The sequence below is a fragment of the Helobdella robusta genome, assembly GCF_000326865.2.
Source record: "Helobdella robusta unplaced genomic scaffold HELROscaffold_23, whole genome shotgun sequence".
Taxonomy (NCBI): domain Eukaryota; kingdom Metazoa; phylum Annelida; class Clitellata; order Rhynchobdellida; family Glossiphoniidae; genus Helobdella; species Helobdella robusta.
This window is the reverse complement of record NW_008704216.1, coordinates 1,328,934-1,351,763: the sequence shown is the minus strand read 5'-3', so window position 1 is coordinate 1,351,763 and position 22,830 is coordinate 1,328,934. Positions and strand designations below refer to the sequence as shown.

Below are 22,830 nucleotides of genomic sequence, written 5' to 3'. Positions count from 1 at the left end.
ATTAGCAGGCTTCGTCAAACATAGCTCTCGTGGCTTAGTTAGGATAAGAAAGGCTGATTATGAAGATATGAATGAAGAGAAAGAAGAAGATGGTGAGGAAGAAGATGAAGATGGCGATGGATTTGTCGATTCTGAAAAATTGTCGGATGAAAATTTTTCGCCAAATTGGCAAGATTTTCTATCCGTAGATTCGCTTTCTGGTAAGAAAAAATCATCTGACGAGGATGAAGATGAGGATGAAGAAGAGGAAATTTCACAAGTTTGTAAACTTTAGATTACTTTTCACTCATTCATTCATTAATTAGTCCATTCACTCGATTATTAAGCAGTCATTCAAAAGTTTTTAAACATACACAAAAGACGCAGGTCTCATCATCACGAAGGACCCAGTTAGATTCATACAGCGATGATGAAATCATCAAAATGACCACTGAACTCAAGTAGCTAGATAATAATAATAATAGCAATGACGTCTTCATCAACATCGTCATAATTACCATCATTATTATTAATTATATTTTTATTAGTGACATAATCAATTTAACTATCACATCAGCACTTCATTTTATCATAATCGCCATAACTCAATCATCATAATCATTAACGCGTCCCCAGAGAATTAACGTCAATAGTAATAATGGAGAGCGAGATGTTACTAAATTACCAGGACCGCCAGTTGGGTAGGCAGGTGTTTAATGCACATTTCTTCAGACCGGAGGCCATTACAATGGTCAAGACGCCGGTAAGTAGTTGTGTTTTTTAGTAAGTAAAACACACGCACAAATACACACATACAAACGCATATAGCTATGGTCAAAAAGAACGACAATAAATAAACTACAAAATGTGCATGGCTTTGACGGTATGAAAACGCTCAACCTTACGAACAAAATCGAGGCTGTCGATACCGAGTTGAACGAATTAAAAGATATGATCCTAAAGGAAACTGCCAGGATGAAAAAAGATATCAAAAAGACTAGTGTCGGTATTCGTATTTACTCGAGTTTATCGTGTTATTCATTCGCATTTACTATTCAAATTAAATTGGATTATTAGATTTTACTCAAGTTTGTTTTTATTGTTTATTCATTTTCATTCATTCATACTTCTTCTTATATTCGGTTTAATTTGTAATTATTCGTTCGTGTTTATATTTGTTTGTTGGTTTGTAGTTGACTGATTGATGGATGGATTATTTATATATAGTTCGGGGTCATTGACCTAACCAGACAATTGGCCAGTCTGAAGGAAAAAAAGCAGGCATTTGATGAACTTTTTGATAGCAGCACTAACGTCGCCGGAACTGTCAAAGCCAAATCCGGATCAAACGTTTTGAAATTTTGGCAGGAAGAAGTACACAAATTGGTATTCATCAATTCATTATCTTTGGGTGATTTTTTGGAAGGTTTGATGTTTAAAAATTATTAATGATTTTTTTCCTGTAACTTAATCACTTGGTAATTGTTAATCAATCAATCACCCAATCGATTGATCAACCAACCAAATAATCAATGAAATAATAATAATTTATAATTATTAAATATAATCACAGGATACGAGCATACTAAAATTGAGACTCAAAAAAGTCGCCTTAAAGTTGCACTTGGCCAAAATGCAGTCCCTAACGAACCAAGTAGATTATATTATAAATTATAATAATAATTATTATTATAATCATTATTATAACAATTATTAAGTGTAATTTCAAAATTAGGCGGAGGAAACCAATGAGATTCTTAGCGAAAATGACATTCACCTTCTGAAGATAAGGAATCAAGTTTTGAACAGAAAAATTAAGGAAGGGAACGAAAACTTGCTCGTATTAAAGGTGACAATATGAAATGACAATTACAAATACTGTGAAGGAGTTCCAAACTCATTAAAATAACTCGTCTATATAAATGTATAAATATATATACATTAACACCACTGAATAAGTACCAGCGGGCCGTATTTTATAAATGCCCGGATATTTAAAACCGTAGGTAACAGCAGGAAAGATGCGTTTGAAACTAAATAGGCTGAAAACGAATCTAGCCGAAGCTGAAAAACTTAGCTGTATGGTCGAATCAAAAATAACAATGGCTAATGATCAAGCTGACAAATCTGTCTCTGAAATCAAATTTATTCAAAAGGTTATTCAAATAAACCGAGAAATAGTAGTCACTTAAATGAATTTTCTTTCAAAGTTTAAACTAAAATTTAAAAACTACCCAGAGCCTTGTCAAAATAAAAAAGCAGAATAAGAACATTCAGCAGTACATAAACGCCTACTCAGTGCCAGAAGTCATTGAGTATGCCAAGTTCATTGAGAATCTCCAACCTCTGGAAAGGCAGATCAAACATTTCTCGAGGAAGATCGACGTTAAAAATGTTTGTTTCGAGTTGTTGCTGCTTCGTTGCTGGCCGTTTTTTACTTTTCTCTTCTTGTTACCTTCAATCAATCAATCAATCAATCAATCAATCAATCAATTAATCAATCAATCTGTCAATCAACTTATATGATTTATATAGTGCTCTTACTTCATTGTTCAAAAGCGCCTCTCGTCTCAACATTTGACGAACAGGCAGATCACACGAAAAATAAGGCACTACTTAACTTATAGGCATATTTGTGATTAGCACATCATCATCGTTGTTGTCTTCATTGGAAGAGCAAAATCCAGAACATATCATTATGATTGATATTCATACCAAATCATTGCTTTTATTTACTACATGTAAAATATTTCAAGTTTATGTGTGCATGAAATGCACAACAACAAGCACGAGTTTCCACAGTCAACATGTTTTAATATAAAAGAATTGAAACAAAATTATAAAGTAACAAAAAAAACTAAATGTTGTAAATGTATTAAATCCGTTCGTGACACCAGAACTTCTTTCGTTAGAAGCATTGTTTATGAAAAATTCACATCGTATCGTCTATTTAACAAATTCTTAGATTCGTGCCTGTATTATGCACACATAGTTAGTCAGAAGAAGTCTCTTTTTATCAGTCTCCCTCAATGTCTCTCATTCAATAGCCATATTTTTCATTTAATTTCGTCCGGCCGTCTCCGGCTTGATCGCTAGGTGGCATCCACGTCGAATAGTCCAGTCCATCTTCAGCAGGAAGTGCACTCAGACTCTCTTCTTTCAATTTTTTGGCCACTGAAGAAACTGACAACTGCGACGACGATGATGTTTTTCGTTTAGTTTTTGAGACATTTTTCGTACTGTTATCGCCACTGCTGTTACTTAAATTTGGTGCTGGATTCTGTGAAATTATCTCTCTTTCGTTGCCACCTTGCCGATGTATTTCATTAATTTTGTTCTTATTCGCTTCATTGTTATCATCATCAACTTCCGTAACAACATTTTTGGCTTTCTCTCTCTCTACACCTTCATCATCTTCTTCTTCCTCCTCCTCTTCATTTTTATCGTTGTTTTTCTGATTATTAGCAACTTCACGCATCGGCCTCACCAGCTTACTAAAATTTTGTTTCTTGCCAAACAGATTGGTCGAAGTCCTCAGATTAGGAATAATTTTAATGTCGCATGGTTTGCTGAGGGCCACCAGAGACTGCAGTCTCATCTTCTGATGTTTCAACTCCAGCAACTTTCTTTTCATCTCCATCTTCGTCCTCACATCCAACCCACCTGATTTTATAGACTTCATGAAAGCATCTAACACATCAACTTCCTCTTCGTCATCGTCTTCTTTTTTCTCTTTCAGTGATTTTGATTTCAACTCCTCGTCCTTTGCAAGTTTTTCTTCTAATTCGTTAATTTCTTCTGAAACTTTATCAAACTTCTCCTTCAGAGAGTCATAAGTTTCAACTTTGCTGCCGAGGTTGACCTTCTCTACTTTCTGCATCCTGTACTGCCTCTTCTTCTCAACATCGCCTGTCCTGTCCAGGTACGTGTCATCGTCGCTGTCGTAATAATCTTCTTCCGCCCAGTTCTTTCGCCGTTTTTTCGCCCTTGATTCGTGATGCGATTGTCTGAGAACGCCGTGTCTATCGAGGATTCTACAGGCTTCTAGAGCGCACGCAATCACAGCCTCTCTTTTCTTTCCTGACACGGCAACCTCAGCGTATAGGGGTTCTCCGTTGGGACCATCGATGGGAAGTTTTAGACGGCATCTCCTCTTGAATCCTGCACCGATGAATAAAGTATCATCATCGATGAATTCGTACTCGGGTTCCTCTAAATCTTCGCGCTCGTAGAAACCTTTGATTGCTTTCTTTGGGTTTTCGATGTAGAGAGATTCGTCTGTAAGCTCTGCAAAAGGATTGACGGCATTAGGATCGTTATCTTCGCTGTCCTCCACAACTTCATCATCCTCCTCCATGCCCCACGAGCACCCACGGTTTTCTTCACGCAACCGTTCCAGACGTTCCTTCTCAACTCGTTTCGTTTCTTGATCTGCCTCTTCCAACATTCTTGCCATTTCGGTTTCGCGTTTCAATTTCCGCAGTTCGGTGACATTGAGCTCTGACTCGGATTCTTTGTCGGTATCGGGTCCGTGAACGATGTACAAACGGGTACTGCCGCCGAATTTCAAAACATGTCCAACCCTGATTCGGATGTATTTATGAGGGGGAAGTCGGTATTTGTTGACCCAGGTGCCATGTGTGCTGTCCAGATCGTAAATGTACCAACCATCTTCCTTCTCGTTCTTGTCAGCACTTGATTCCTCATTCTTTGCACTTTCTTCTTCATTTTTCATTACTTTAATTTTTTCATTCTCGTCGTCGTCGTTAATATCTTTGTCCTCCCTGTTTACTCTGTATTGAAGTACCGCATGATGTCTCGATATCGATGGATGGTCCATAGGTACATCACAACTCGGTAGGCGGCCAAACACGATTAGTGATTTGTCAGTTAGGGAAATATTTTCGATGACAGTTCCCTGCTTTATAACTTCAAGTTTGTACTGATTGGATTTCTCATCACATCCTCCCCAGCTAGGCTCCTTGTATGGCAGGTTAACTGTTAATTTAGCTTGTCTTGAGGAGGAACATTCAACTTTCTTCTTAAAATTTTCAGAGTCGCTAAGATTTTTATCACTCTCACCATTTTTTTCTAATGGCTTGGGCTTTTTAACTTTATCAGCTTCCTCTTCAAGAATCTTGCATGAGTTTGATTTAATGGCTTGAGATGATTTTTTGAACCCAAATGAAGAAATTGCTATTTGTTCTGGAACTTTGAATGAATCTGTAATGTTATCACTATTACTTATTCCATTTCTATTTGCATCATCTGTCTTCGTATCATTCTTTATCATCACTTTATCATCAACTGAACAATCACCAGCATTGATTTCTACATTTGTTTCTGCCATGATTAACCTTTGATAATTAAAAAAAGTTGATTAGAATATTAATTAATACATAGAATAAGCATAATAAACGAGTATCAAAAAATGAATTTAGATGGAAATAAGGAAGGCAGAGAATTGGCTGCTGGCATTCACCAAAAGTAGGACTCAGTACTCGACAACGACAAGTTGTCGTCTGAGATCACCAAATGTACACTGCCAGATTCCAGCTGTCAGCTACACGGATGAAGCACTAAATTATCATGATAATGATGGTAGCAATAACAATAAATTTTTTAAAGGGAACCAGAAATAAAAAATTGTTCATGTTTTTATAACGATTTTTATTTATTTACAACTACTAGTTATTAATTTTTATTTTTAACTTCTGTTTGCGTGTTTTGAGTTTTATTTAAAATTTCAATTAATTGTCAATTAATAATTATTTATTAAAAATACTGTATTTTAATTTTTGCTTGAATTTCTTGCATTTTCATTTTTTGAATGAAAATTAATAAAATAAAATAAAGAATAATGATTTTGTAATGAAATAACATTGCAAAATTTAAACAAAATACTAACTTTAAAATTATTTGTAAAACAGACTTTCAAAATTTCTTAATAAAACGAAATTTATTAAACTATGTGCCAGCGACGTTACACACAAAATATACACAATATATATATATTATCGTTATGTAAACAACTATAGATAACAGAATTGTGGCTAATCTATTAGGTACTTTGGTTGATTGAATAAAGAATATAAAACAAAATATTCTTAATTTACAACTGTATAATTTATTAATAAATATTTTAATTATAAATTATTTTGACTCTATACTTTTATTGTAATGTGATCAACGGCAGTTTTAAATTTTTGTTCAACCCCAGATGATTATCAACAAATATTTTGAAACAGACGTTCACTTTTAATCGATCTCCTGGCTTGTGTACACGAGGACGATAGCCAGTCTAACATTCGTTTCTTCTTCAATTAGGAAATTTTTTTAAAAACTGAAGATGACAAAAAGTAAATTCAACTTAAGGATCAACTCAGAGAGTCCGCCGGCCGGTTAGCTTTAATGGATAATTTTCCTTTCTACCATCTTTTTCATCCACAATTTTGTTTTCATCCCATTCATCTTCTGTGTCAATCATGTTAGTTTTTTTTTAAATTTTATTCAATCAAAAATCGTTTGGTTTTACAGCTTTGTTATTGACGATTGAGTATGTGAAACCTAAAATGGCTTTTCTGGCTATTCAAAACTTGGACCACAATGAGCTTGTTTTACCTGGGTCTGTCTTTCTTTTTTAAATTTCATCATAATGTTGCATCATAATAATTTTTATTTTATATCCGTATCATTTGGTTCTTTTTTTTTTATTTTGGTGATCTTACATTAGAACACTCTATTCTAAGCTGTTGCAATGTTTTATTTGTAATAAATGATGCAATGTTTTTGAAATTCTCTAGAAAATTTTATGGAAATTTCATAAAGTTGATCAGTTGATCTTTCTAACAACAATGAAAAAATCAAGCTCATGATTTAGTTAATAATTAATAATAACTATTTATTAATTACCATATTAAAATTTGTAATGCAAATCTTTTCTTCTTCAAAACTTCAGAAATATCTCCTTGACAAATGTCTCTTCGATATGTCGATTCCTATCAAGAGAGGTTTCTGAATTGAACCTATACGGCAAGACATCCATTGAAAAAGCACAGGTTGGGAAGTTTATATTTTTAAAATGATGATGGTGATTTATATAGCATTGATGATGATGATGATGATGATGACTATAATGTTATTGTTGATGATGTGATGACATTTGAAGATGATGGATGGATGGATTTATTCATAACTGTCTCTCTCATGCCAGGTTGACCATTGGTTGGAATTTTCAACACTGACTTTACCATCAGCCAATCACATGCAAGAATCTATAAAGTACCTTGATTACATACTTGCTAGCTCCACCTACCTGGTTGGGGATGCAATCTCATTGGCTGATATTTTTGTGTGGGCAGCTCTTAAAGGTTAGGGTTGGGTTAAGGTTGCTTTTCTTTATAATTTCTCATTTGTGTATGTGTGTAGGTGATGAAAGAATGATGAAGTTCTCTGTTGATGGATTGTTTTATAATTTTGTTTCAATTATTTTTCTTAAAAATTAATATTTAGAATCATCAAGTTTTGAGATACTGGATAAAAATTCTGCTAAGCACTTGTGTAGATATTTCAACTATCTCTCAACACTGAAAGAATTTGAAACAGTTGCAAAGCTACTCCCTTCTAGTGCTGCACAGGTTAGGAAATGAAAATTATTATATGGAACTTTTTGGCTGGCTAATTGGTAGTTTGATTGAGTGAGTGGTTGGTTGGTTGGTTTATCTACCCTGAAAGAGTTTGTAACAGCTGTAAAATAACTTCCTATGAAATTTGCACATGTTTAAAAGTGAACATAATTTTTTAAATTCAATATGTTGGTGGCTGGTTATTAGTTTGGCTGACTGATTGGTTGGCTGGTTGGTTGAATTTAATGAGATGAGTGATTGGGTGAGTGAATAATGAATTGATTGATTGATTGATTGATTAATTGATTGATTGATTGATTGATTGATTGATTGATTGATTGATTGATTTATTGATTGATTGATTGATTGATTGATTGATTGATTGATTGATTGATTGATTGGTTGACGATTTTAATAATTTCTAAATATTTAAAAAAAATTTTTTTTTCAAGAAATCAGTGAGAAAGGAGCGAAAGGAGGAAGGAAAGTTCATTGACTTGCCTGAAGCAGAGATGGGAAAATTAGTTGTTAGGTTTCCTCCAGAAGCTAGTGGGTTAGGAACTTTATTCTTTTTCATTCATTTCTTCATTCATTCACTCATTCGTTTTTTTTCTCTCTCTCTTTCTGTGTGTGTGTGTGTGTGTTTACATTTGTGTGTATCAGATTACGATGATATGTTTGTGTTTTGCGCGTGTGTGCTTCTGTCTTTGTTTGTCCATGCGTTGAAATGACGATGAACAAATTTCTCAACTCCATGTAAAAAAACAATGGATAACAGGTACCTTCATATCGGACATGCAAAGGCAGCCCTGCTGAATCAGTACTACCAACAGGCCTTTAAAGGAAAGCTGATCATGAGATTCGATGACACCAACCCTGAAAAAGAGAATGCCGAATTTGAGAGGGTTGGTGGTTGTCTGTTGTTGGCTGGCTGATCAATCGATTGATTGGTTGGTTGTTTAGTAGGCTGGATGATTGATGGTTGATTGGTTGGTTGATTGGTTGGTTGGTTGGTTTTAAGCTGGCTGATTGATTGATTGATTGATTGATTGATTGATTGATTGATTGATTGATTGATTGATTGATTGATTGATTGATTGATTGATTGATGACTGAATAGATGGCCAGTTTGATAACAAAATCAACTTTTCGCATTCCCCACCTTTCTCTCCTTGATCAGGTGATCCTGGACGACGTGAAGATGTTAGGCATCACTCCTGACATCTTCACCTTCACTTCGGACCACTTCGACAGAATCCTCGACTTCTGCACTCTGATGATCAAAAATGGCGACGCCTACGTCGATGACACTGATCCAGAAGTTATGAAGAAGGAGAGAGAAGAGAGGGTAGAATCTAAAAATAGAAATAATAGTTTAGTGAATGTCTCAATTGTGTGTTTGTGTGTTTGTGTGTGTGTGTGTGTGTGTGTGCGTGTTTGGACGTGAGTGAGTATATTTGTTTCAAATGGTTATATGTGTGATTTTATAACTTTTTTTTTTTTACAAAACTCTTTCAATTCAAAAAGGTGTAGAAAAGAACCTTTCAATGTGGAATGAGATGCAGAAAGGTTCTGAATCTGGTCTGAAGTGCTGCGTTCGAGCTAAGCTCGATATGAAGAATGATAATGGGTGCCTGAGAGATCCCACTATGTACAGATGCAAGGTTGAAACACACGTTCGAACTGGAGATAAGTACAAGTTCGTACCGATTGTGTGAAATGTGAAATATTTCACTATTTAATTTAGTTTGAATGATGAAATCATTTTCAAACTTGGCTGAATAGCAAGACCGAAAAATTTGTAAAAGTTAAATCAAGATTGAAACTGAAACCAAACCAAAAACCAGGGTTTACCCCACGTACGATTTCGCTTGTCCAATTGTGGATAGCATTGAGGGTGTGACTCACGCCCTCCGAACTATGGAGTACCACGATAGGGACGAGCAATATTATTGGTTCCTGAAAACTCTTGGTTAGTTTTATGATCTTCTAGTCGTTTTTGATGATGATAATGATGATGTGATGATGATGATGATAGTTATACAAGATCATAATAATCATCATCATCATAGGCCTGAGAAGACCTTACATATGGGAATACAGCCGACTTAACTTACAGAACACTGTCATGTCGAAAAGGAAGTTGACCTGGATCGTCGACGAGGGATTCGTCGAAGGATGGTAAGTAGGTCAAGTTATGAATATTTAGCCTTTATATATTATTGTGTGTGTATGTGTGTGTTTAGTATATTTAAAATTTTTTAGGTTAAACACATCTCAAGATTTTTCATTTTTTACCTCTCTTCAAATTCAAACCATTGCAACTGAAACTGCAGCACACATAATCGACCAGCAGCACCTCCAACCATAACACCGTCACACTCTTCATAATAAAATAATTATGATAATTATTAATAATTATTAATAATATTATAATTATAATTATAACCAGGGATGACCCGAGATTCCCCACGGTGAGGGGGGTGATGAGGAGGGGGATGACAGTGGAGGGATTGAAAGAATTTGTAATTGCCCAGGTCGTAATAGTTATAATAATAATAATGAGAACCTCTTTTTGTTTTCATTTTAAAACATACATTGTAATAGAAAAGATGAAATAATAAAACTTCTAATGTAAGTTATATAGATATTCTACAATGCTCGCCGTACAGTTTAAATGGGCACAAAGAGAAATAGAATCAGCATTAAGTTATGTTCAAATCGTGTTCCTATCACAGTAAATTGCGTAAGATGACGATACTAGGGAATTAATTAAACTTCTATGAAAAGTGTCTGACCGAATAAAATTAATTAATGATAGTTTAAAATATTTTAAAAAACTTTGCGTGGAAATTTCAAATGAATTTATTATAATATTTGAGCTTTTCAATTCGTCTATCCAAATTGTTAATAAGATTTTGAAACTATTTTGATGTTTTATGTTCCTTAGATTTAGAGAAGTTAGATTCGTGGCAAACTGTTAATTCCAGTATTTCGATAGTATCACCTCGTCGAATGGCAATAATAAGAATAATAATGATGATGATGATATTATTATTGTTATTATTATTATTGTTATTATTATAGTTGTTATTGTATTCCAGGGTTCCTCGAGAGCCACTACGACTATGGATTGGGACAAGATATGGGCTTTCAATAAGAAGGTCCTGCTTCGTATGCGTTCTCGTTTTATTCACCTAAATTTTAATTATGCAATTACGTCGTCGACTCATTAACATAATTTATTCAAAATTATTGATTATTTACGCGTCTAGGTCATTGATCCAGTAGCCCCGAGGTATACCGCACTGCAGAAAGATTCCGTCGTCACTGTTTTGGTGGATGGTGCAGTTAAAGAATTCAAAATGGTTCAGAAACATCCAAAGGTCATTCATTTGTTTATTAATTCAATCCATTCATCTATTTATTCATTCGTTCGTTCGTTCGTTTGTTCGTTCAGTTTATCTGTACATTTATTCAGTTCTTATATCCATTCATTTGGCCTATATCGTATTTGTTGAAACGTACACACACACGTACACATTCACACACACACATTCACATGCACACACATATTCACATACGCAAACACACGCGCACATTTACACACAGGACCCAGAAATAGGCATGAAAAAAGTTTGGTACAGTGATAAAGTTTTAATAGATGGTGCCGATGCAGAGGAATTACACGTCGATGAGGTCGTGACCTTTATAAATTGGGGTAACCTTATCATTAAGAAGATAGAGAGAGGTCAAAGTGGAAAGGTCAAGGCCATCTCTGCTATTCTAAATTTAGAAAATAAGGTTATAATGAAGATGAGAGTGGCAATGGTGTCGATTTTTTTTCTTATTTTTGACTGCTTAAATTAAACATTTGTATATTGGAACATTTTGACTTTCAACTAAAAAAAAGTTTCAACTTTACACATACACACACACACCACACACATTCTAGATGCATATACACACACTTGCAAACACACTTACACACACACGAACACGACAAAAACACCAGACATACAAACACACACGAACAACAGGAATACAAGAAGACAACTAAACTGACGTGGCTGGCAGTCGTCGAGGAGTGTCCTCTGGTGAATGTTAACTGCTGCTTCTTCGAGCACATTATCTCCAAGCCAGTCCTAACGAAGGACGATGATTTTAAACAGTACATCAATAGGCATTCAAAAGTAAGCAGGCTGCTAGAAACTCGGGAATAATAACGATGATACTAATAGTATTAAAAGTTATGTAAATAGGTCATAATTAGGTGATAATTATAGTAAAAAATTATGTAAATAGGTCACAGTTGAGATGTTAGGCGACCCGGAATTAGCCAGTGTAAAGAAAGGAGAAATAATACAGCTGCAAAGGAGGGGGTTTTTCATTTGTGATTCAGCGTATGAATCGGCCAAGTATGTATACATACAAAATTTGTATACATACATACGAACATGCGTGCATACATACATACATGCATACATACATACATACATACATACATGCATGCATGCATGCATACAAACATTCAAACAAACATACATACAAACAGTAGGTATTCAAGCAGGGAAAACCCATGTATCTTGTTCAACGTGCCAGACGGCCACACGAAAGAGATGCCGACTAGTGGCTCAAAACATAAGACTGTCAGTAAAGACACTGCTGCCACTGTGAAAGAGGTTATGATAATGATGTTTTTGTTGTTGATGATGATGGTGACGGTGACGATGGTGATTAATACTCTTAATTTTGATGATTTGTCCTTTAATTTGTTTTACGATTTTCTACTCCAGCCTTCGAAATCTGAATCTAAAAAGCAGCAGCAACAGCAGAAGCAACAACAGCCACAACAGGCGCCAGCAACTGCAGCCCCACATGCATCATCATCATCATCAGCAGTTCCACATACATCATCATCATCGTCGTCGTCACTGGATCAAGAAATTGCTACTCAGGGGGATCTCGTTAGACAATTGAAATCTGAAAAGGCAGAAAAGGTTTTGTTAATTCTTTTGTTTCAGTAATTTATTGATCTATTTCTTATTCAATATTCAATTTTTCGTTCACTCGTTTAATTGTTCATTCGTTTGTTTTGTATTTATTTATTCTCTCTTTCTCTCCCTTCTCCCTCTCTCTAACATTTTCATCAACATCTCGTACAACAACAGACGAAAATAGATGCAGAAGTTAAGAAGTTATTATCGCTGAAAGCTGACTACAAGCAGCTCACTGGTCAAGATTGGAAACCTGGCACTGCTACAGCTGCTGCAACTACCGCTTCTGCTAAAGTAGCTGATACTGCAGTTGCTGCTACTAAATCGGTTGATGCAACGGCAGTTGCTACTTTGTCGTCTTCGTCATCTTCTTTGGATAATTTAGTTACAGAGCAAGGAGATCTAATTAGGAGGTTGAAATCTGAGAAAGTAGAAAAGGTTAATTTATTTATTCAATCGTTTATCTCTTCTTTCACTTTTCTCTTTCTTTCTTTTTATCTCTTTATCTTTCTTTCTTTCTTTCTTTCTTTCTTTTATTTCTCAGCCAACATTTTAAAACAATACCTACCCATTCACCACATCAGACGAAAATAGATGCAGAAGTTAAGAAGTTGTTATCGCTGAAAGATGACTACAAGCAGCTCACTGGTCAAGATTGGAAACCTGGCGCTGCTACAGCTACTGCAGCCGCTAAAGTAGCTGATACTACAGCTGCTAAACCAGGGAGTGGTACCACAGCAAGTACATCGACATCCTTGGATAAGTTGATATCAGAGCAAGGTGATCTCGTTAGGAGGTTGAAATCTGAGAAAGCGGAAAAGGTTATTTTCAGTTTGATATGTTGAAAATTTTTTATCATCATCATCATCATTATTACTGTCACTAAGAATATTATAGTAATTAATTATATTTATATTATAAAATTATTATTATTGTAATTTTTATTTTCCTCATCAACCAGAGCAAGATAGATACGGAAGTTAAAAAACTTCTCCAATTGAAAGCTGATTACAAACAGCTAACCAATGAGGATTGGAAACCAGGAGCTACTGCCACGGCTGCTCCTTCAACTGCTGCAGCTACTGCTACAGCTACTACTTCCGAGAAGAAAACTGACATACAAAAGCAGAAGCAGCCACCACAGAAGCCACAAGAATCTTCTGTTGATGAAGCTACAACTTCTAGAGAAGTGAAAAAAGTTACGAGGTCAGATGTTTGCTGATTAGTCGGTTTTTTTTAATTGATTTCTAGGTTGAATTATTTATTTGTTCGTTAATTTGTTGATTGATTGATTGAATAATTGGTTGACTGGTTATTTGATTGAATAATTGAATGAATTATTTGTTGATTGATTGGCTGGTTAATTGATTGATTAATTGATTGATTGATTTTTAGGTTGGGCTTGGAAGCAAGGAAGCACGAAAACTTTTCTGAATGGTATTCCCAGGTAACATTCACCATCACTATCATTATTATTATCATTGCTATCATCGTCGTCATCATCACATCACCATTGTCATCATCCACTATCATCTTTACAACAATTTTCAACCAACAACATCGTCATCATCTTCATCCTCATCCTCTTCATCCTAATCATCTTCATCGTCATTATCGTTAGGTGATAACAAAGGCCGAACTGATAGAGTACTATGACGTCAGCGGTTGTTACGTCTTGAGGTCATGGTCATTTGGCATCTGGGAGAGGATCAGTCAGTGGTTCGATGAAAGGATCAAAGAAATGGGTCAAATGTTTTTTTATTTTTTATTTTTTTACTTGAGACTATATGCGAGTGAGTGAAAAAGAAGAAGTTTTTTCTATTCCAGCAATGAGCAATGAATGAATAGAGAGAGAGAGAGAGAGAGAGAGAGAGAGAGAGAGAGAGAGAGAGAGAGAGAGAGAGAGAGAGAGAGAGAGAGAGAGAGAGAGAGAATTTCTTTGTCAACCTATAGGGTACTATTGAATCTTTGCGTATCTTTGCGTTTTTTTTCCGTAATTTAAATTTAAAAGAAGGTGTGTATACTTGTCTGTATTATGTTTTCTGTATGTTCATTCATTTGATAGTTTATTCATTCTATCTATCCACTAATAATTCACTGATCAGGTTTCGAAAACTGCTACTTTCCGATGTTCGTCTCTCATGGGGCTCTTGAGACAGAGAAGGAACACATCGCTGATTTCGCCCCTGAGGTTGATTGGTTGATCGATCGATTGATTGATCGGTTGATTGGTTTAGTAGATTGGATGGATAAATGATTGATTGATTAATTAAATGATTAATTGATTGATTGATTGATTAATTAAATTATTGATTAGGTCGCTTGGGTCACAAAGTCCGGCCAAACTGATTTAGCGGAGCCAATAGCAATTCGACCGACCAGTGAAACGGTCATGTACCCGTCCTATGCTAAATGGGTCCAATCACACAGAGACCTACCAATCAAGCTGAATCAATGGTGCAATGTTGTGGTGGGTTTTTATGTGTATTTGTTTGTGTGTGTCTGTGCCTGTGTGTATGAATTAATTAACCAATCAACTAATCAATTATTAACCAATCATTTTATCAATCAACCAATCATCTTATCGACCAATCATCTTATCAACCAATCATCTAATCGACTAATCATCTTATCGACGAATCAACCGACCAACCAATCAACGACGAATAATTCAGAGGTGGGAATTCAAACACCCGCAACCTTTCCTGAGAACCAGGGAGTTCCTCTGGCAGGAAGGTCACTCTGCTCACTCCAACATGAAGGATGCCGAAGAAGAGGTGAGGGAATGAATGAATGAACGAATGAGTGAATAAATAAATGAATGAGTTAACAAACTCGCATCTATCCATTCATCCGTATCCATCTCGCTCAACACAGGTGTATCAGATACTTGACTTGTATGCTCAAATTTACGAAGAACTTTTAGCCGTACCCGTAACGAAAGGAAGAAAAACCGAGAAAGAAAAATTCGCTGGTGGTGATTACACGACCACCATCGAGGCTTACATATCTGCATCTGGCCGCGGGATTCAGGTCAAATTTTTTTTTGTCGGTCAGGCGATTCGGAAATAAGAATGCACTTGATTTGTTTCTGCTGGGGTCTTATGCTTTTCTACATTCTGTTTTTTTTATTTCCGTCCCGTGAAATAATTTTTTTGAGTTACGGCTGAGTTCATTGTGCTTTTTGATACTAATATTAATTCATCGATTCTTCTATTTAACACATCTCTAATTTCTCTAATCGTTGGACCCCTTATTCACTCATTTTAGGCAGCAACCTCTCACCACTTGGGACAGAACTTTTCAAAAATGTTCGACATATCTTTCGAGGACCCAGAGACACGCGAGAAAAAGTTTGCCTATCAGAATTCATGGGGTTTGACTACAAGATCGATTGGTGTCGTCGTAATGGTGCATGGGGATGACAAAGGGTTGGTCCTGCCTCCAAGAATTGCTCATTATCAGGTGATGATGTGATGTTGTTGCGACTGTTTCGGTGCTGTCATTGTGGCATTGTGGTTGTAGTTGTTGTGGTTGCTGCCTTTACTGCTGCTACTGCTGCTGCTGTTGAGATTTCATGCTCATATTTGAGAAAAAATTTTCAGGTAGTCATCGTGCCATGTGGGATAACAGCCCAACTAGAGGACAAAGATCGTCAGAATCTACTGAACCAATGTAGCAAAATCACAGATCAGCTGTTGGGGTCGAATGTCAGGGTCAATTGTGATATCAGAGATAATTATTCTCCTGGCTGGAAGTTCAACCATTGGGAGTTGAAGGTCAGTGGAGCTTGGAAATTTCGAATGAATACCTCATGAATATTTATTAGATAATTATGATAAGTAGTTAATAAGATGAGTGTTAGTGATTGGCTGTGAATGATAATTTATTCAGGGAGTGCCTATCAGGATAGAGATAGGACCGAAAGATCTTCAAAGCAATCAGTTCGTAGCCGTCAGGAGGGACACTGGGGAAAAATCAACAAATAAATTAGACAACGTGGTTGAAGTTGTCAACAATCTTCTGGAAAGTATTCATAAGAACCTTTATGAAAAGTTGGTTGATTGATTTTTATTTGTTGATTGATTGATGATTGGTCTTTGACTGATATGGTTCGATCAACGATTGCACTAATTCTTAGTTTATAATTTATCAACTTTCATTTTCTTGATATATTTTCAGTATTGATAATAGCACTTATCATCTTAGTTACATATTTGCAAATTACAACTACCTCACGTTATTATGATTGTTCGAAAGTGTGATATTACAACGATAAATAAACGTGCACTGTTGAAAGTATTATATGAAAATGTAATATTTTAACGCCTTCCTAGGGCCAAAAAAGACAAAGAGAAGAACACGGCAACGTGCACAAACTTCACGGATTTCTGTCAGAATTTAGATAAGAACAAATTAATCATGGCTCCGTTCTGTGGGGACATACCGTGCGAGGAGAAGATTAAAAAATTAAGCGCTAGGTAATCTTGAAAATTTCAAATATATATCAATTGATAAATTTGTAATTTTGAATAAAAATTAGAAACTTGTGGACAATATTCTTCTGTTTATTTATTAGCTGTCGAACGTTGATGTTTTTAGCACTGATTTCTCAACTTTTGTCAACGCAGAGAATCAGTGGAAGAGGGGGCGCCAGCGATGGGGGCCAAGGGGTTATGCATACCCTTCGATCAGGTTATCCCTATTAAAGATGGCGACCATTGTATAGCGCCGGATTGCAAGAACAAGCCTAAATTTTATACGTTGTTTGGCAAAAGTTACTGATGATTGAACGGAGAGGAGCTGGGGAAGGAATTTAATCTAGAATTACTTCAATTCAGCGTTATATTGAATGGGCTTGTCTTGTTATTTTATTTATTATGATCGTTAATGTTTTATTGTTAGTGCCACTTTTCAGTTGTAGCCTCGTTTTATCTCATTGAATATGCAAAATTGATTTGTATTACGTTTTAAAGATTCATCTGTCGATAATTTAATTAATGAAATTTTCGTTAAGCTTGTTTACCATTTAGAAATCGAGTGTTTGAACATTATCTTTAAAAATGAACACAGTGCAGCCATCCATCCATTCATCTGTTCATGATTCAGCTAGAAAGAAACATTCTATACATGGTCCTATGCCCGCATAATGAAGATATATACACAAAAAAGAGTTAATTGAATTTTTAAATGCTCAATGCACAGACATGTAAACATGAACGAGAGAATTCTGTATTACATGAACAATCTCCTGCCTGTTTATGCAGTGCGCAAATCAAATAACGTATTGCAAGGACGGCACTAAATGAACGGAATGATGTAAAACCTGGCAAGATAATCTCGTAGTTTCAACTTGGTGCGAATTTCTCACTAATTGTACTATTGATTAGAGGTAGGTAGGTAGCTATCTAGCATGAAACACGCACACAGCATACGTAAATACGCGAGAATCAACTCAGGTATTACAGATTCTGCTGCCTAAATGAATGAAACTTGGTTGATTTATTTAATTATATAAACTCATTAACGCATCTCTAAAATCACCCTCGTCTACAAAAACATCCGCCCATTTCCATAGGTTATCAAAGTTATCTCCTTTCCATCGTTCATTCACTAATCTCAACCTCTCAGCTACACTGACTCGTTCACCGTTCCTAACTCTACTCTCATAACTTGACCAATTTGCTTGAACATGTGGGGCTATGATTTTAAAATGGCGAATTTTATAAGGTTTGACGTAGTTTGCAAAATAAAAACCCCAATGTTTTTGTGGCCAGGCAATTTCAATCAGGCTTGAGTTAGGAGGCATAAAGATTGACCACTGCAGTCCAGCTCCCTGGACCCCCACCATGATCTTTGTGCTTCTTGACCACTGAATCTGTGTAAGATAAGAGAAATGTTTGTGTATGTGCTGTTGAACATTCATTAGATTATAAGAGTTACAAGTGTAGATAAGCAACCAATGTTTTATAGTCATACCTGTTCCTCTATTGAGAGTCCTTCAAAGTTGACTCTACACACATCCCTGTATCCTAATGATGTCGCCACATTCACTAATTTATCAGAATTTATAATTCTCCTAGTTTGTCTCTCTAGCATAAGAATTTGGCAGGTTTTATTTTTAATGTTGGAGCTCACTTTTAAACCTTTCTTTTTCAGTTCTTTCAGTACATGGTTAATTATGTCTCTAGGGTTCTTCATGTAATACGTGTTCAGTCCAAAAACACCGCTTGAAAAGCACGTCCCAGATAGTGCTTCATAGAAAACATCATGTGGAAATTTTATGAAGAGAGTGCTGAGGAATAATTCAAAAGTTGTGGTGTCGCTGCATTCCCTTGAGATCTGTTCAGTGAGATTCATTGGTTGCCTGTAGAACAGAGTGTTTGATGAAATGTTCAAAAGTCTGTTTGCCTGTTTTATAATGGTGAAAAGGGGAACAAATTCATCGATCCAAAAATGATGAAAGTTATTTGGGCAAGATGGTGAAATAAAAAAGGCGGTTCCCTTGTTAAACTGATACATGCCTGGAATTGGACCTCTTTTGAATGTGACATCCCAATCATTTCTCATTGCATTGGAAGTGCCAGAAACGTGAAGAACTTGTTGGCCTTCTCTGTAGAAACTGTTGTACACGACGATGCGCTTTGTCTCATTGTACTTGATTACCTGTTTGAAACTGCTCATGTATTCCTGCGTCACAGGGGTGGGTAGCGATTCGATGCACACATTCCAAAATGAATAAACTCCTTTATCGTTTACCGGATAGAAACCGAAATTGTCAAATTTAATATAATGATACGGATCGCCGACAGCAGATGATTCATTTTTACCTGAGATGCCAAATTCCTCATCAAGAGGATGAAGATCCCTACTATCTTGATGAGAGAAGAACCAGATGCTAAAGTTGGTGACTTTTAATAATTGATAGAATGACAAAAATGCAATGAATAAAAATAATAAAAACGCTATTTCAAATCGAAATTTCAAATAATATTTGAGATTATTCATTGAAAACCTTTAAACGATTCACATATTCAATTTTTAAAACATTTTACTTAAGTTTACATTTTGTACAAAAACACATTTGAAAAAAAAAACAAAAGTAAATTTAAGTACTGAAAAACTTGGATAAATCTTATAAAAAAACGGTATTATTCAGATAACGCGGTACGAACAAATAAATAATTTTTTAATTTAAAAAGTTATATTATTTAAATAACGCTATTTTAGCAAAATCTACTTGGAATATCACATGAAAACATTGTTTTGAAGCTGAAAAAATGCAAAATGCGCCTACTTTTCAACTCACATGACTGCTGGCTATAATTTACCTTCTTCAACTGCCGAAAGTTGCGAGTTCAATTTTTGCATTTAAAAATCTTTGAAATAATTAAATTTAGTAGAAAAAATTAAATAATAAATCGGAAAAAATGTTGGCACTACTGCACCGCTTTCTTGATTGGGTGAAAAGTTTATTCTGGAAGGAGGAGATGGAGCTGACACTAATTGGACTTCAATATTCCGGAAAGACTACTTTCGTCAATGTAATTTCGGTTAGTCGAAGTTTGAGTTTTTTGTTTTTTAAATCATTTTAAGAAAAAGAATTTCAAATCTTTCATTTTGAGTAACTTTTGACAATATTTTAGAAGTTAGTTAACTGCCTAACTAGTGCAAAAACTACTAAGCAAAGTGAAGAGGCTGTTGGGTTGATGTCACTGTACTTGGTCATCACATATTTATGGTTGTTATACGATTTTATTTGAAAGCTGTGTCACTTTTTAAGACATTTTTAATACTTAGTAAAGTTACATAAAATTTTATTAGACAAGGTTTGAGTTTAGAGTTTAGACATCAAACATGTATATCTTTTTATTTGAAAGTCATGTGACATACTATACTTAACATATTGTTATGCAGTGTAAGTACAGTACACTTATAGTATTTTTTTAATAAGTTTTATTATTAATTAATATTTTATAAACGAACCACAAACACAGTCTGGAAAGTTTTGCGAAGACATGATCCCCACAGTTGGATTCAACATGCGGAAAGTCACCAAGGGGAATGTTGTCATTAAAGTAAAAAAATTAAATTTTTCTAAATTTGGTTTTTTTCACTTATTAATTCCATTAATAATCTTTATGGATATTCTTTACATTTGTATATACATTATATTACCTAACAATCTAATGACTTAATTACCATTATCTTTCAATAGCATGTATAATTACAATATATTTTTCAATTTATATATTTTATAATTGGTTTTATATTTAATTTATGTAAATATCTAAAAATCTGAATCACAAAGGTTTGGGACATAGGTGGCCAGCCAAGATTTCGAAGTATGTGGGAAAGGTACTGCAGAGGAGTCAATGCTATCGTGTTAGTAAATGTTGAACATCATACTTTTTTCACTGACTTTTTTACGGCTTTTTTAAAAATTTTCATAAAATTAATATTTTTTATGAATAGTTACCCCAAGTTAATAAATTTTCATTGAATAAAAACAATTGAAATTACTAAATTTTATATTCTATAAATAGAGACAACATAAAATAGATAAAATTAGTTATATCTGTTGATTTTTTTGTGACAGTTTGTAATTGTAACATTCTGCTTAATTTTTTTTCTCCATAGAATATGTTAGTTAATTTTTTTCAAAATTTAAAAAAAAACTTGCTTGCATTTATGTATTTATTTATTAAACCTCAATTCGTTTGTCATTTAAATCTTAGGTACATGGTTGACTCAGCAGACCATGAAAAGTTAGAACCATCAAAAAATGAACTTCACAATTTGCTTGACAAGCCCCAACTTGCCAATATTCCCATTCTGGTATTGGCCAACAAGAGAGATCTTCCTGGTGCTCTTGACGAGAATGAAGTCATTGATCAACTGTATGTTTGTTTGTTTTTGCGTGTGTGTGCGTGTGTGTGGTTTTTAATAAATCATCATCCTAATAATGACTAATACTCACCATCTAAAATTCTTCCATTGCCATCTTCATTCACTGTCCTTATTTTTGCAGAAACCTCTCCAGTATTCAAGACAGGGAAGTGTGTTGCTACTCCATATCATGTAAGGAACAGCAGAACATAGGTCAGTTTTCAACCTACTTATTTATAATTGCTCAACATACCTGATGATTCTGATCTGCTTCTATGTGATTGGCCAACTCTTGAATTCATGAGCGGTCAAATTCAAAATTCTTACTTATGGCTGATGTGACTAGTGTTTATGGTTATCACAAAATGAAGTAATTTCAACGGATTATGAGATAATTTTTTATTTGGCTTCATTTTTTTATCCTCAGATATAACGCTACAGTGGCTCATAAAGCACTCAAAGTCAAGGGTACGCGTTTGATTGGTCGGCCCATTCAGCCAACCACAATTCACTAACCTATTCTTTTTTATTATTAATTTTAACGTACTTCTTATCAATAATATTCTGTTATTATTATCGTTATTATTTCTAATGATTTTTAAAATGAAACGCAACTTAATTATTTATTATTTGTACTGATTTGCTGGCACATACATATTTATTTATTTATTTGTTTATTATACATCTAGCTTATAATTTTAAACGTAAATAAAATATTTAACTATGTACGGTCATATAATTATATGTGTACTTATAAACTGATGTGTTATATTATAATTCAAAAACTCAGTAAACATATTTACTCTAACTGACTTGGACAGAGAACATAACGAAACGTTAACATGCTAATGTGATGTGATGTGATGTAATGAGAATTTTCTGTATTTTTCTTGAAGCTTATTGAATTTAGCGTTGTATTTGTACGTGTGTGTGTGTGTGTGTGTGTGTGTGTGTGTGTGTGTGTGTGTGTGTGTGTGTGTGTGTGTGTGTGTGTGTGTGTGTGTGTGTGTGTGTGTGTGTGTGTGTGTGTGTGTGTGTGTGTGTGTGTGTGTGTGTGGGCTTTTTATTATTAACATGTCACATTACAGTATAAGTCGGCGTATTGATCTGCTCATTAAAGCAACAAATATGTGTACAATATATGTATATGTGTGTAAAAATGGATGTAACGCATGTGTATGTGTTTTGTATGCTTACGTGTTTATTTATAAATATACAAAACATATGTGAATTAATACTCATTCGTACAAGTTAAATATGATTTGAATTGGGTGAAATAAAATGGTATTTCTGTTGTGTACCATTCTATAACTCTGTATGTGGGTATATAAGTATGTATG

General features: G+C 34.8%; 4 protein-coding genes across 4 annotated transcripts; 3 read left to right on the top strand and 1 right to left on the bottom strand.

Annotated features, from left to right (window-relative positions):
* Positions 1 to 2,000: 2,000 nt before the first annotated feature.
* On the top strand, positions 2,001 to 2,606 carry HELRODRAFT_172320 (hypothetical protein; the record flags this gene model as incomplete). The annotated part of the gene is made up of 3 exons (XM_009018986.1): positions 2,001 to 2,135; positions 2,218 to 2,373; positions 2,568 to 2,606. The coding sequence occupies 3 exons, from the start codon at positions 2,001 to 2,003 to the stop codon at positions 2,604 to 2,606; spliced, it is 330 nt and encodes a 109-aa protein (XP_009017234.1).
* Positions 2,607 to 2,670: 64 nt separating this feature from the next.
* Positions 2,671 to 6,003, bottom strand: HELRODRAFT_111661 (hypothetical protein). The gene is made up of 2 exons (XM_009018985.1): positions 5,888 to 6,003; positions 2,671 to 5,336 (listed from the first exon to the last, which is right to left on the bottom strand). Exon 2 carries the CDS (start codon positions 5,327 to 5,329, stop codon positions 3,020 to 3,022), a length of 2,310 nt encoding a protein of 769 aa, XP_009017233.1. The 5' UTR covers positions 5,330 to 5,336; positions 5,888 to 6,003; the 3' UTR covers positions 2,671 to 3,019.
* A 908-nt stretch (positions 6,004 to 6,911) lies between these two features.
* Positions 6,912 to 17,386, top strand: HELRODRAFT_78758 (hypothetical protein; the record flags this gene model as incomplete). The annotated part of the gene is made up of 30 exons (XM_009018984.1): positions 6,912 to 7,037; positions 7,193 to 7,349; positions 7,492 to 7,616; positions 8,057 to 8,157; positions 8,383 to 8,509; positions 8,785 to 8,977; positions 9,132 to 9,303; positions 9,452 to 9,576; positions 9,677 to 9,785; positions 10,057 to 10,141; positions 10,709 to 10,768; positions 10,880 to 10,990; positions 11,217 to 11,408; positions 11,645 to 11,797; positions 11,910 to 12,022; positions 12,160 to 12,604; positions 12,776 to 13,039; positions 13,186 to 13,422; positions 13,563 to 13,807; positions 13,997 to 14,048; positions 14,223 to 14,346; positions 14,707 to 14,792; positions 14,919 to 15,071; positions 15,277 to 15,378; positions 15,479 to 15,634; positions 15,872 to 16,066; positions 16,207 to 16,380; positions 16,496 to 16,656; positions 16,939 to 17,082; positions 17,233 to 17,386. Coding segments are annotated over 30 exons (4,641 nt in total), but the record flags the coding sequence as incomplete, so codon positions are not given.
* A 2,645-nt stretch (positions 17,387 to 20,031) lies between these two features.
* On the top strand, positions 20,032 to 21,970 carry HELRODRAFT_156955 (hypothetical protein; the record flags this gene model as incomplete). The annotated part of the gene is made up of 6 exons (XM_009018983.1): positions 20,032 to 20,154; positions 20,599 to 20,679; positions 20,913 to 20,986; positions 21,340 to 21,501; positions 21,633 to 21,703; positions 21,918 to 21,970. 6 exons carry the CDS (start codon positions 20,032 to 20,034, stop codon positions 21,968 to 21,970), a joined length of 564 nt encoding a protein of 187 aa, XP_009017231.1.
* Between the last annotated feature and the right edge of the window lie 860 nt (positions 21,971 to 22,830).

Coding starts and splice junctions, on each gene's coding strand:
- HELRODRAFT_111661 (XM_009018985.1), bottom strand. CDS start 5,329: ATGGCAGAAACAAATGTAGAAATCAATGCTGGTGATTGTTCAGTTGAT.